General features: G+C 44.0%; 1 protein-coding gene across 1 annotated transcript; it reads right to left on the bottom strand.

The window, feature by feature from the left end:
* Positions 1-12,305: 12,305 nt before the first annotated feature.
* LOC132243920 (olfactory receptor 226-like) lies at positions 12,306-13,374 on the bottom strand. Its single transcript, XM_059714411.1, has one exon. It carries the CDS (start codon positions 13,372-13,374, stop codon positions 12,412-12,414), a length of 963 nt encoding a protein of 320 aa, XP_059570394.1. The 3' UTR covers positions 12,306-12,411.
* Positions 13,375-14,414: the final 1,040 nt, after the last annotated feature.

Below are 14,414 nucleotides of genomic sequence, written 5' to 3'. Positions count from 1 at the left end.
TAACAGTCGCTACCACTCACGTGATCATATAGTGGAGTTTGCTAGAAAAAGCAGCTACAAATACTAGCTCATTACTGCTTTGCTGTTATCAGGATGGGAATTATGGGGGAGATAAGGTTAGTTCTCTGACTCCTAGCCCCTGGTGCAGCCTATGGTTTGACTCCTGCCCTCCTGTAGTTGTAGCTTAACCATTGCAAGGTCCCCTACAACCCAGTCCCTTACACTCTCTAAAAGAGAAAGTTGAAGAACAACATAACAAATTGTTAGCTCTTCAGATTCAGCAATTTCAGGGCCCTCCATGAGGGAGGGGATGCAGCGGAGGACGGAGAGGCAGAAGCAGAGGAATGGGCATGAATCAGGTAGACTGACAGAACTGTCATTATTGTAAGCAACCAGGGCATTGGAAAAATGAATGTCCCAATCACCCAACACCTGCCCAGTTTCCAACACAATGACGGGCCATTGGGGAACGGGACCAGGCAGAAGACCGTTCTTTCCTTGCACCCCTTGTCCCCCTAACAAAAAAGGGAGAAATCTCTCTTTTGGTCGATGGCAAAGTGGCCCCCTTTTTGGTTGATACCGGGGCCTCTGTATCGATAATACAATCTAAATGCCTCCTTGACCGGACAGGTAGTTCAAGCGGTAGGAATCTCTAATGAGCCCATTCCCCATCCAGTAACTGAGCCCTTAACTGTGTCCATAGGGCCCTTATCAGCAGAACAAGCTTTTTTACTTAGTTCCACTTCCCCTGTAAATCTTTTGGGAAAGGACTTACTTTGTAAACTTGGTTGCTCTATTTTTTGCACTCCCAAGGGTGTCTATTTGGAACTCCTGGAAACAAACGGGCCGTCTCCTCAGGCTGTACAGGAATTACTGGACATACGTTTAGCACAATACACGCCCATCCTTGCAAGCCTCACAATGGAAGAAGAAACCCTGCTCGATCAAGTTAATCCTTCTTTATGGTCTGCCTCACCCACAGAGGTAGGGCACTTAAATACAGAACTGGTTAAACTTATTATTGATCCTATTAAACTTCTTCCGAGAGTGCCACAATATCCTTTGAGTCCAGAGGCTGAACAAGGTATAGCCTCAATCATTCAATTTTATTGCAACAAGGAGTCATCTCACCACGTACTAGTCCTTGTAACACCCCAATTCTCCCAGTAAGGAAAGCAGATGGGAAAACCTGCAGGTTTGTCCAGGACCTGCGAGCAATTAACTCTATTGTCATCCCAAAGTTTCCTGTTGTACCTAATCCAGCTACCATCTTAGCTTGTATACCCCCTACGGCCACCTATTTTACTGTAGTTGATTAGTGCAGTGCCTTTTTCAGCGTACCACTGCACCCCGATAGTCGATATCTTTTTGCTTTTACATATAAAAGGAAACAATATACTTGGAAGGCTCTTCCACAGGGCTTTTGTGAAAGCCCATCTTACTTCTCCCAAGCTTTGCAGAGAGACCTGTTGGACATCACTTTCCCCAATGGGTCAGTTCTAGTTCAATATGTGGATGATCTTTTGCTGTGTTCCTTTACCAAACCAGCTTGTCAAACTGACTCTTTGATTTTACTGAATGTGCTGGTGGATAAAGGCCACAAAGCCTCAAAGGCTAAATTGCAATTCTGTCAACCTCAGGTCCAGTATTTGGGTCATGGGTGGATAAAAGAAATGCTCAAGTACCTTATAATAGGAGTATTCGTACTCATTGTCGGATTTGTCTGTGTTCAAATGATTATATGTTGTTGTAAACTATGTAAAACCACTGCAAGTAGACAAGCACACACCACTGGAAACCAATTGATGATCATGAAGATTGAAAAGAAACAAGAAAGAGAAGAAGAGATAAAAAAATCTTATGGGTATTAAAATGTATTGTTAATTTTGGGTTGGCCTGAGCGTAGCTTGGCCAAAAGGAGGGATTGTGGAAGCCAGTCACCTAAGATGGCTCTGGAGACCATTAACTCTGAGTGAACTTGTTACGTAGGCACAGAAGTGAGCGGGAAGTATAAGAAAAGTGGAAAAGTACTGTGATGTGCCAGCATAAAGAATCCATTTCCTGATTAACTATGTATATATGGTACCATTGTTTGTGCGCACAGGTTGTTTACATTGTTGTATAAAAGTTGGAGCCTGGACACAACCAGGCAGACTTGCTTGAGCTTCTCTCACTGCTAGCAGTTAATAATAATTCAGGGTCCTGGGGATTCAAATAGCCTCAGTCAACCTCCCAGCCCCTCAGGCTGGGGGCTCCTCTCTGTGGAGTGATTTCTTGTGGTGTCCCCACACACACTGGTGTACGTACAGTCTATCTATTTACAAAGTTTATTATTTACAAAACAGTCAGCGTATGAATGAGGTTAATAGCAGGACAGGATAGCAATAATCTAATTGCAAAGGCAGTTATCAATGAACTAGAACAGTCTGTACCAATTGTATCAAACACACCCTCAGTACAACTCCTCAGCTTAAACCTTGAGACTCAAGTGATTTCAGCAGCAGCACACAGGCTTAACACACACATCAGCTCTCCTTCACGCTGGCAACACAATAACCGTGGCTGGTGCTGCTGCTGCTGCTGGGAAAGTCCTGCTCTCTGCCAGAGCCTGCATGGGGAAGAGCAGCTCTCCTCTGCTCCTGCTGTCTGTGGGCTCTGCAAAGAAAGACGCAGACAGAAGACACTGCCTTTTCTGCAGAAGCCCCTTTCTCCAGTTCCCAGACACAGCCCCTTGTGCTGATAACTGAAACAACCCTGTTTCTCACCCACCCAGCCCTAGGCTGTTCTCACTTCACTCCCCCAGGGCCTTCCCAGACCAACACCCTGTCCTCCTTGGCAAGTCCCTCTTACCACCCTTTTTTCCCCTCCCCTCTCCTGCCTCACCAGCCAATCAAAAACATGCATATGCTCTTGCAAGCAACAACTTTCTGCAAGTTTCTGCAAACTTTCCTGCCCTGCCTTTGCAGGTGTCACAGTTCTCTCCCTTGGTTGGGATTATGGGTCCCCAGTAACCACTATGTGAGAGCAATCATTTACTGTCTCCAGGGCTGCAGGATAGAGGTTTCTGAGGAATATATATTTGAGATATAACATTTGAGATACAGATATATATGTCTGTATATATATATATATATATATATATATATATATATATATATATATACACACACACACACACACACACACAAGCAAATTGCCCATCAAGAATGACATTAGCCATTTTTACTGCACAGTAAGAGCGCACGTGTGTACATGCACACCTGCACTGCTCAGTAAATTAAGCTAATAAACATTAACACGTCTTGTGTCTTGTGCCCATTGTATAATAAATTACAATGTTCATGTCATTATAATTTGGCACTATATTAGTACAATTATGATTTTATAAACCTTTTATATCATCCTCATAGATAGTCATCTTTTTCATATCAGAAAAGATTTTTTTCCCTTTCTCAGTTAACTTCTATTTCCATTCAGTCCTTACTACAGGGCTTTGTTTTTATATTTCAATATTTTCTGCCATCTAGTGATTCTTTAAAGAAAAAAAAATATTTGCTATTGTCTGTATTGTGCATCCTTTCAATTTGCTGCTCCAGGAGGAGCAGCTTTCAAAGACTTGCCATTTACCCTACTGATTTCCTAAATACAAGAGTGTCATTACCTGAGATGCTGGTTTTGTCTGATAAAAAAATTCCCAATTTTTGGATTAAAAAAGTAACCCCAAATCCACATTTTTCCATGATTAAAATGAAACACCACAGATAGATAGATAGATAGATAGATAGATAGATAGATAGATAGATAGATAGAGCCATTTCATTTTAATCAACAAAAATGTGGATTTGGGGTAGTTTTTTTAATCCAAAAAAAATTGGGATTTTTTTAATCAGAGAAAACCAGTATCTCAGGTCATTACTTACACCAGCACAATAGGATTTGGCTTGAATCTTCATTTTATAGTTGCCCACACACAGCTTCCTGCTCTGTTCAGCTAATGCCATTCACAGACCTGAATCCTGAAGGCCCTGACATTTCACCAGAATTTAGCCTTTCATGTTGTTGCACAAACGGCTAGTTTCGTGCCCCTGGAGGCTTTTCCAATACACCTCAAGGAGAGAGTCATACACACTCAGGCCGGGTCCAACTCGAGTTTATTGTTTGCAAACAGGTCGACAAGGGAACTCAATGTTCAAAGCCGAGTCGACTTCAAACTGTGTCTGAAGCTTCTTTTTAGCCAACGTAAACAATAGATTTCAACGTGTCGTGCAATTACTGGCAGACTTAGCATTACGTCTTGCATCGTATGTCTTAGCAGTTACATGTTTTATGATGGTTTACATACATGTCTCATTTACATCTTAATCCCCTCCCAGGGGCAGTTCTTAAGCCCCTCTGGTCATCCTTCGGTCAGGGTAAAATTTCTTTGTATCAACATTTTTCCCTGTCCCTCTTCACTTATCTCTTGTAAGGAGTTATTTATTGCATCCGTTCCTGGCTCCGTCTGCAGAATTTTAGTTCTATTCATAAATCAATTGTTAGTTTACTTGTCTTAGTGATAAGTGTGGAAGCGAGAGTGAGAACATGCAGAGTGCACAAGCAATTACAAAAGCAGGGTGTATAGATTATGCTGTATTTTTACCACAATGTCACTGCACATAAGACTTGGGCCAACATTTGAGATACAGTATACAACATCTTCCTGGTCACCTAAATGCTTCCACTTACCGTGCTGAGTACTCTACCTTGAACCAAACTTACACAGGAAATGAGGGAAATTTCATTACTCTGAGTTAAGACAGAAACAGACCCTGATCATGTCTGTACATCAACCTGACCTTCAGGTTTCCCAGTATTCATACAGGGCTTATCTGGAAGCCCCGTAAGTGTGAACGGATTCTATTGTCATGCCACTTCGGGGCAATGGGGGAAATGCTTTGCTATCTAGTTTCCACATAAGAAACTAAGGCACAAGTTGAATTAAGTGACGTTTGCAGCAACACAGGGGCATGCAACTCCAATTAAGCTATGCCAATTTTCACCAGGCTAGGGATTCAGCCCAATACAGCCCAGTGAAGCAATGACAGATACATACCAATTGAGAAATAGGTACATGGGCTGCAAAGAAGCTGATGTCACTCAGCTAATAATTGAGCTCAGCAGAGCCATAGCCAATTCACACCAGCTGAGAGCATTTTACCCCAATATAATCCAGGTGGGACACTACTTCTCAATTTGGATCCCAGCAACCACAGTGTAGGTAGTGGCAATGCATAGGGGCTGCACGTGCACCCCCTGAGAGTACTGGTGCACCCTATGTCAAGCCATGCGCCCTATTTAGCTGGTGGGCAGTGGGGCAGGCAGGAGCACTGGTGCCCCCTTGCAAACACTGCCCAAGGAGTGGGGCCACCAGCAAAAGTAGCTGTGCACTCCTGGAAGTGGTTGTGGGACTTCTGGAAGCAGCGCAGCCACTTTTTGATGAGTGAGATTGGCCTTGGGGGACCCCTGCCCTGTCAGTGTGATTGACTCAGCAACTGGGGGAATTGGGGGCTAGAGGCACCAGTTGCCCATGAATGTAAGGCTTCACTAACTGCTTTAAGGGACATGGTTTGGACCAGATGCATCCTATGAAGATTCAGAACTGTAATAAAAAGAGCATTTGTGTGATAGTTTTCCCTACTGTGTGTATACCGGTGTGTGGGGGGAGGACTGTTCTCTGCTGTCCTTTGCATAAATGCACATTGCATGTATATGTGTGAGAGTGATTGCTCCCCTGTTGCTCACTGCTAGAGGGGATGAGTTCTGTTTTGCATGCATCTGTGCATGCATATGAGTTCCAGTGCTGTCCGGTGAAGGAGGAATTGGGCTCCCTTCAACGTGTGCATGTGTGCGTATATCTCCTGCCTCTTGGTGGAAGAACAGGGACTTGCTGTTGTGTTCGTGATAGTCTCTGCTGCCCCAGTAGAGGAGATTAACTGTGTGTGTGTGCGCGCGAACGCACACATGGTGTGATGCAGAGTCAGTATTTGAATAGTACAGGAACAGAACAGAAGTGAGCTATCGAGGTCGTGCCTTTGGTACAGCTCACTACTGACAGATTACCTTCCAGCAGGCTTGCCAACCCCCATTTCCCCCACCCCCAGCTATTTTTATTGACAATCTGCAAGCATTGTTGTTGTTGTTGTTGCTGCTGCTTTGTTCAGGTGTTTTTACTGTTCATAAATAAAAATAAAGTCTTGGGTTAGTAACCCTGCTTGATAGCAGCAAAAATTTTACATCCTGTTGCCCCCACAGCCTGACACCCAACTACACCCCAGGCCAGACTGCTCATCGCAACACAGAGCCCCACACACCACCTGTCCCAGCCCCACAGTTCTGTCCCAGAAGCACTACTTCCCTCCTGCTTGACCCAGAATTTTTTTACAGACTTCATTGACAGGCATTTTTAGGCTGTTTTTTTACGGATTATAAATTTACAGACTGTTAGAAACCCCAGCTTCCATCTCATGTCTATCATATAGTGACACAGGTGTAGGACACAAAGAGTTGGGTGCTATATGTCAAGTGACAGGGATATAGGTTGTAGCTGTATTGGTCTTAGGACATAGACAAGGTTTGGGGGGTAAATCTGATATCTTTTATTAAACCAACTCAAATAGTTCAAAAAATCCTTCTCTGCAAGCTTTCGGGTATAAATACCCTTCTGCCTATATGTGACGTATGTCCAATATGTCAAGTGAGGCGCATCAGGCAAGCTGTGAAGGCAGCCAGGCTTCAATGACAAAGGTTGCAAAATGGCTTTCATAGGCATCAACAGAGTTGGTTTTGTGCAGACCCTAGAGCCTGGATAGAAGGGAGAAGATGGCCAGAAGTGAAGGGTACCTATGAAGTTGTTGACGGAAGAAGCTAAGGGATAAAACAACTGAGGGTTTCATATTCAAAGTGTGAGGAAATGACAGAGCTAGGGTGTGGGGAATTCAAGGACTGGAATAACAGTTAAGACTACAGGTCAGAATTGAGATGCATGCATACAGCTTTGCTGGTGTATGTTTTCCTTCTGCTAAGGGTCATAGTTGGGGCCATGGATATGGCTGGTGTGTGTGTTTAACCCCAGGGCTGAGAAAGTGAGGCATCAGGAAGGGCTGCAGGTCAGAACTGACTTCCATCAGCATAGCTGTGTGTGCATGAGTCCAGACAAAAAATAGCAGGGCATGGGGGTGGAGGGAAAGGAAGGGACATATTCAAGGATTGGGGGCAGGCAGAGGTGGGTGTCCTAGACAAGCTAGGGATGCTTGCCACAATCAAGGAACATTGGTTCATCTCCCTTACTGAGGCCTAGGAGCCAGGCAGTGCCTTTGTATCAGGCTATCAGAGCTTGGCTGCCTGTGCCAGCCTCCTGGGAACTCAAACTGGTTTTACTTCAACTTCCTTGCCTCCTTCTCCCTTACATTCCCTCCTGCAGTAAAATTCATGAATGAAGGGATTGCTTTCCTTTGGGGCTGGGGATTACTGCTTGACCCTTCACATTTTACACATCAGAAGCTACTTGACATGAAAGCTGGCAGCTTCTCCCCTTACAGCTTTAATCAATCATTCTGGCCTTTTTTAATCACCCTGTTGGGTTGCCACTCCAGCCTGCAGTTTCTTCCAGCTCTGAAGCATCTATGAGGAATTTCTGTGGGACTCATCAACATAACAAGTCATTTGTTTCTGTTGCTATCCTTAACTTCCTTGAGAGATTTATCAGGCCTCCCTACAGCTTCTTGGTTTCATCAGTTGGGTGCAATATTCCTAGGAGCCTCATTAAAGCACCTAGTGTTAGAATGAGCTGTGGGACCTCCTGCAATGCTCTGCAGTCTCAAGTGTTGCCCCACTAATTAGAGTTTTCTTTTTCATTAGTCAGGTTGCTAAGAGGAATGATTTTAATAAGCACATAATGAAAGAGATTTATTTTGTGAATAGTATTCTTTTCTCATGTAAGAAGCAAAAACAAAGGTTGCAAAATGGTTATGTCATTTGAAATGGACTTGTTTTCACTTCTTTCTTCTTTATTTTTTACTGTCTGGGATCTGTCCCCCTAGGCCTTGTTTCACACATAATCAGCTATGCCCTTGAAGCAATCCTGCTCGCCCAGGACTGTGAAATCTCTGATTAAAGTGTATCCTCTTATCACCCCTATCCATAACAGAGTGCCACAATCATGGTCTAAACTCTTTGTCCAACCCCCAGATATTCTGCCTGTACAACGGGCTGCTCACAGAAACGGGAGAAATACTCTTTTTAGTTACCAAAAATGATGCTTGTGTTTTTAATTGCATTCCCCTAATTATGAAATATACTTAACTCAGTGCTTCTGCCCACAGATATACAGAGATAGGCTTATCAGCGATAGACAAACAGAAAGCTAGGTATTGGAGAAGAAGAGGATATTGTAAAGACAATTAGTACAAACAATGGAAAGGTGATTAGACATGTGAACAGACAGGGAGGCAAACAAATTAGGTCCATAATGTCTCTCTGCCACTGTCAGATGCACATCCCTAGACTTGCCCTGTCCACTTGCTCTCACTTGCACGTGCTAAATATAGAAAAGCACCAAAACCACACCAAGGGTGTCCCCCCCTACACTTGTGACTTTGATCTTCAGTAAGTTCGAGAACAGCTGTTAGGTACATCTCAGAGAGCACATCTACATGAGATGTTTACTGCGGAGCTAATTAGTCTACTCCACAGTAAGTATCTCATGTCTACATATATGACCATATTAGGTAGCGGGAAACTAATTAACTTGGCAGCAGGGCAGTACTTGTAAATACAGCAGCATATGTGGACATTGATGTGGCTGCCTGTCTGCCAGCTAATGCTGCACTGCAGCACCCTTGTGCCCCAGCCAGCCCCTCTGCAGCATGGTGAGCCGTGTTGGACCAGCTCCAGGCTGGCAAGCTTACCTCCCCAGGCCTCCTGCCAGCCAGGGCTGCTCTGACCCAGCTCCATGTTCTGTGGTCCTGGGTAAATGTGTAAATATGGTGCCCAGAAGCAATAAACGGTGTCAGAGTTTATTGCTTCATCTTAATAGCACATGTAAGCATGCCCAGAGATACTCTACCACTGCACTGCCAAGTTTGGCATGTGCAAGTGGAAGCTGAGGCCTATGGGATGTGTGCTTTCCCCCATACGGAGCAGCAGCAGGGATGCAGTGTAGTCACACCCATAGTCATAAATTTAGGTGGGCAATTGGGCAGATGGATATATAAATAATATGGTAGAGAAATAAATGAAGGGGGGAAAAGGGACAGGAGGTGGCAGGGAGGAAGAGGGTAGAGCTCGGACAGCTAGATACCAAGACAGGCAATTAGGAAGCTGACTATCCAGGTAGGCTGTTGGATGTATGGGCAGTGAGATGGTTAGCTATTAGACAGATGAAGCAGCGTGAATACAGGATTATACACATCAGTACATCTCATCAGGTGAACTGCTATAAAAATAACCCTGGCAGAACCTCTAATTGCAGGCCCACAGTTGTATAGGAGCAGCAAATAATGTTTATCCTTTACACAGTAGATAATGTTTATGCTTTACATACCTAAATGGCATATGCATAGCTGCATAACTGGTTTTTGGGCCCTAATACACATCATTTCCTGAGCCTGTGCTACAGCCAGGCAGCTGTCCAAGGGAAATAGTATCACACATGTATAAAACTGGGAAAGTCTGAAAATTTGAGCTAGAGGGGAACCCCCCCCCCCCCCTCCAGCTATTGGGTGCTAAATAGAAGAGGAGGGCCTTCCCAGCTTTTATTCCAATAGCTCCTGCTGATTAAGGTGCTTGTCTAGGGAACTGGAGACCCAGTTCCCCCAAACCATCCAAGATGGGGTTGAATACGCAGGCACTACTCCATAGAAAATGATCTAATCACTGGCCTGTATGTTCAAACCCCTCCAGGGTGAAGGGCAGGGATGAAACAGGGAAGCTCTGAATTACAGACAAGTCCTAGTTGCAGCAGCAGCTGTTTTTGCACACATACCCCTGCACACGGCTGTTGGTCTTGAGGAATTAAGACCTGACCTGGGTCTCCAGTTCCTTAGACAGGGGTCTGCTACATCGTCATAACCAGATCAGGCTGTTTCCCAAAGAAGATGACAGGCTGAATCTTGTTCCATTTCACATACCTAAGTGGTAGGTACGTAGTCATGCAATCGATGTTTTTGGCACTTGCATGCAGACAGAGGAGGAAGGTGACCCTTCCAGGTTTTAGCCCACTAGCCTCAAGGTTAAGGCACTTGCCCAGGGAGTAGGAGACATGGGCTTTAGTCCCCCAGATGCACAGGGGTTATAAACAGCTTCCTAGCAAAACACTTTAACTGCCAGTCCATAGGCTAGGTCTTGCCCAAAGTACCATCTGGTTGAAAATGGGGCACTGCACCTTGCATTTAATACTGTATAAAAGCAGTGGGGCAGTTTCCACATTAATGGGAGCAGGGGGAGAGGATAAAACCCCTGGACTCTGCTTTTGGGGTAGCAGCTATCTCACAGAACCACACACCCTCTGCCATGAGCTCGTTCTTTGGGGCACACGCAGCTCCCTCTTTTAGATGCCCAGTGTGTCAGCTGCCAGAGGAGGGCATTACCCTGAGCACTGTCCAGCCTACCATGCCATTATTCTGACTTTTTAGTTTAGGATGCACCCATGAGATAACCAGAGTGACAGACCAGGTACCAGTCGGTCTCTTCAGGGCTCCTTACCCCTCAATTTAGTCCACTGGTTGGTTTGCTCTTCAGTTTAGTCCACCAGCTATGCCAGGGGCCCACCAGCCACCCCCCTGGGATACAAAAATGCTTCCCTTTTTCTTCTCACACACTTCCTCTCTCAGTAATAGGGCTAAGAGTCCCTGTTACATGCCCCCCCCCCCCCGTTTTATCCCAAGGGTTCACATATGGTGTCAGACTGTCTTCTTCCTCATATTTCTTAGAGAAAAAAAATCTGCATTTGAGTGTTTTGGGGTGTCAAAACCTCTCTGGGATTTGCAGTCCAAAATTACAGCTGCAGGACTTTTGTATTCCCTATTCTCTGGTGCCCCCACTGACCATCATAGAGCTCTAGCCCAGGGCTTGGCTCCTAGTGAGGCAGGAACTATCCCAATGTTGTTTACCTAATGAATAGATGCAAGTTGAAGTGGGCATGCTTCCAGAAGAGTCTGTCCTGGTTCACACCTAGCCATGGCTCAGTGGCTGCAGTCTGGTGCCAGGGAGCATAAGATATGGATGCAGACCCTCTCAAAGCTCTCTAATCATCCTCCTGATAGTCACAGCTTTTGCCCATCTAAAATATTAGTACCTGCCTGGCATTATTCAGGTGCCCGGTTATTCTGTTCCCAGCTCCCCACCTCCACCAGAGCAGCTTCATGGTCATAGTGCACCTTATTGACCATTCCCTGGGTGAGAGAATGGGTGAAAGTAACCTCCTGGATCCAAAACCGTGCATAAGTGCCCCAAACTGTAGTTATGTGACTACATAACTGCATAACAGTTACGTGACTACACCTGTCACTTTGGCATGTGAAGGGTAAATATCTGGATTTGGCTCTTTAGGCACTTATGTGCAATCTTGTTCCACGCCGCTGGAGGAGCTGAAAGACTCTTAAAGCAAGAAGTAGGTGAGTTGCCCTCCTTCTCACTCCTTTTCTGTGACTTAATCTGAAGGTTAAAATGGAAAAGGGGTTATGAAAGTTGACCTGTTAGTCAAGTTTTGCAGAGACTTGCAGAAACATCATGGAGTAGGAACGCGCCTGAGCACCTAAGAACCACTTTTATGCTTAAGGGGTGAAATAGATCTTAGGCCAAAGACTTATTTTTTTCTCTTCTTTTTTTTCCAGTAGAATTAGGGGAAAAAACATTGTGTTTGTTATGTTTTATTTGACCTGATAAGTTTTGTTTGACCTGAATTCAGATTTTTTTGACTGATTTAGCTCTTTTGGATAACATTTTTCCTTTTAATAAGTCAGAGTATGAATGCAGTTTTGAAACAGAAAGTTACAGGTTTAAGTCTGAAAATGTAAAAACTCATGCTTTACCAAAAAACCCAGATTGATCATAGCAAGCATTCTGAAACAAAATATTTCAGTATTTTTTAAACCTATTTTTCCCTTTTTTTACCCAGATGAAACTATTGGCCACACTTCACCCCAATAATCTCTATCCAACAAAGCTACATTTTGGGGCAAATTTACTTTTTAGGCAGGGGCAGGGGAGACCTGTTCCAATAGAGTGAATTTTTGTAATCTAATTCCCTGACTTTCCTTGAAAAATCCCAGTCTTCAATATTTAAAAGGTACAATTACTTTCTCTGACTGCATGGGAGGTGAATTTGCCCCATTGTGAGGGATGTAGTATCGTGTAAAATTTTATGAACCTCCTTCAAACTTTAATACAAAAGATTGAGGAGGTAGCTTTGTTATTTAATGCTCTTCTCAGGGTCTCCCTTACTTCCCTGTTCCTCAAACTGTAGATAATGGGATTTAGCAATGGAGACAGTACTGTGTAGACTACGGACACCAGTTTGTTGAGGTCAAAGGTGCCAATGGCCCTGGGCCGGACATACATGAATATGGTGGTGGCATAGAACATGGAGACAGCCACTAAGTGGGAAGCACAGGTAGAAAATGCTTTCTGCTTCCCAGCAGCAGATGGGATCTTGGCCACTGTGGTGAAGACACAGATATAGGAGTTTCCAGTCACCAGCAGGGATGGCATAAGGACAGACAGAGCTGCCATGAAGTCTAATATCTCAACGATGGAGGTGTCTGTGCATGACAGCTTCAAAATTGGTGAGATGTCACAGAAGAAATGTCCTATGGTGTTAGAACCACAGAAATTCAGCTTGGAAATCATCACAACAGATGGGAATGAAGCCAGGAAGCCACTAAGCCAGGAAGCCAGAATAAGAACCACACAGACTCTGGGATTCATAAGGCCTGAATATTGTAGAGGGTGGCAGATGGCTAAATAGCGGTCGTAGGCCATGGCAGCCAGGAGAAAGCACTCAGAAGAACCAAGAGACAAGAAAAAAAATAGCTGAAGCATGCAGCCCCAGAGAGAAATGGCCTTGTCCCCCAGCAAGAGGTTGGAGAGCAACTTGGGAATTGTCACTGACACATAGAGGATTTCTAAGAGGGAGAGGCTGCCCAGGAAGAAGTACATTGGGGTGTGTAAATGGTAGTTGAACCTGATGGCCATTATCAAGAGCACATTCTCCATCAGAATAACCAAATATATGAACAGGAACAGCACAAAGAGCAGCACCTGGTGCTCCAGGGGTCCTGGGAAGCCCATGATGATGAATTCTGTGTGGGAGTGAGAGGAGTGGTTCCTCTTTCCCATATCTGCAGTCTGCTTTTCCTTCTGCCAAGACAACCAATAGGAAAATTGTGTGAAAAAGCTATGGGTGAGATGTGGCAGGAAACAACAATTCAAACTCCCTAAAGAAAAAACATTCTCAATTTTATTTCTTGCTATTCCTCGCTCTCATGTGCTTAAAAACCTGCTGCTTTTTCAGCTACATCTGGAGGACCTTCCCTGGTGGCTTTTCTGCTCTTGCTTAGTATTATACTCCAGTTTCACTTGATGGCATCTCCTTATCTACTAGAGAGTTTTCCATCCCTTGCTCCCCCTGCTCTTAGTCCATTTTGGTTCAGTGGGCATGTCTACACATGCAAAATCAGGCTACACAATAAGTTGATTGAAAATGGTACTTTGAACATCCATTAAGTAGATCATCCATTCTATTATTTCAGCTCTGTATTTAGTTGTGAGCACATGATATTTTTACTCAGGTTTTCATCCCAGAGTTAAAGGAGTCACTCACAAGTAGCTACTTGAAATCTCTCAACACATTTCTGTTGCCTGAATAAATCAGATGGACCATTTTTTTAAATGAATGGAGATATGTAGGTGTAAACAAAGAGCAATTTCAAGTTACAAGAGCATAAGTCAGGAAGAATTTATTGTATTGACTTGGATCCATGAGAGAGAGGAACCCAACCCAGAGGAATATTAGTGAATGCAATGGAAATATCAGTCTCATACTTATTATAGTAGGTTTTCTCTAGTGACTTTAGGGAATTAAGTGACCAACTCACTTTGACTTTCAGTGGACATTGAATACTTCATGCCATTTATTCCTTTGAAATATCCAATTCCCTTTTATATATCTTTTGAAACACTAAACTATATGAAATTCCCAGGACAACTACCAAACTAGTAAGTCTGCTTGTTAAAATGATGTACTAGGTAGCCTCTCTATTGACAATGGCAAAAATTATAGTAGAATCTAACCCAAATGTACCCACCTTCCATCAAAAATTACCCTTCAAACATATAGTCCCCAGCTTATTTAAATCACTACTCAAAAAATGTGCTAA

The sequence above is a fragment of the Alligator mississippiensis genome, chromosome 11 (assembly GCF_030867095.1).
Source record: "Alligator mississippiensis isolate rAllMis1 chromosome 11, rAllMis1, whole genome shotgun sequence".
NCBI classification, from domain to species: domain Eukaryota; kingdom Metazoa; phylum Chordata; order Crocodylia; family Alligatoridae; genus Alligator; species Alligator mississippiensis.
Note: the sequence above shows the minus strand (reverse complement) of the source record. Positions and strands in the feature narration are given on the sequence as shown.

Excerpts from the sequence above, each read along its gene's own strand:
- LOC132243920 (XM_059714411.1), bottom strand. The coding sequence starts at position 13,374 with ATGGGAAAGAGGAACCACTCCTCTCACTCCCACACAGAATTCATCATC.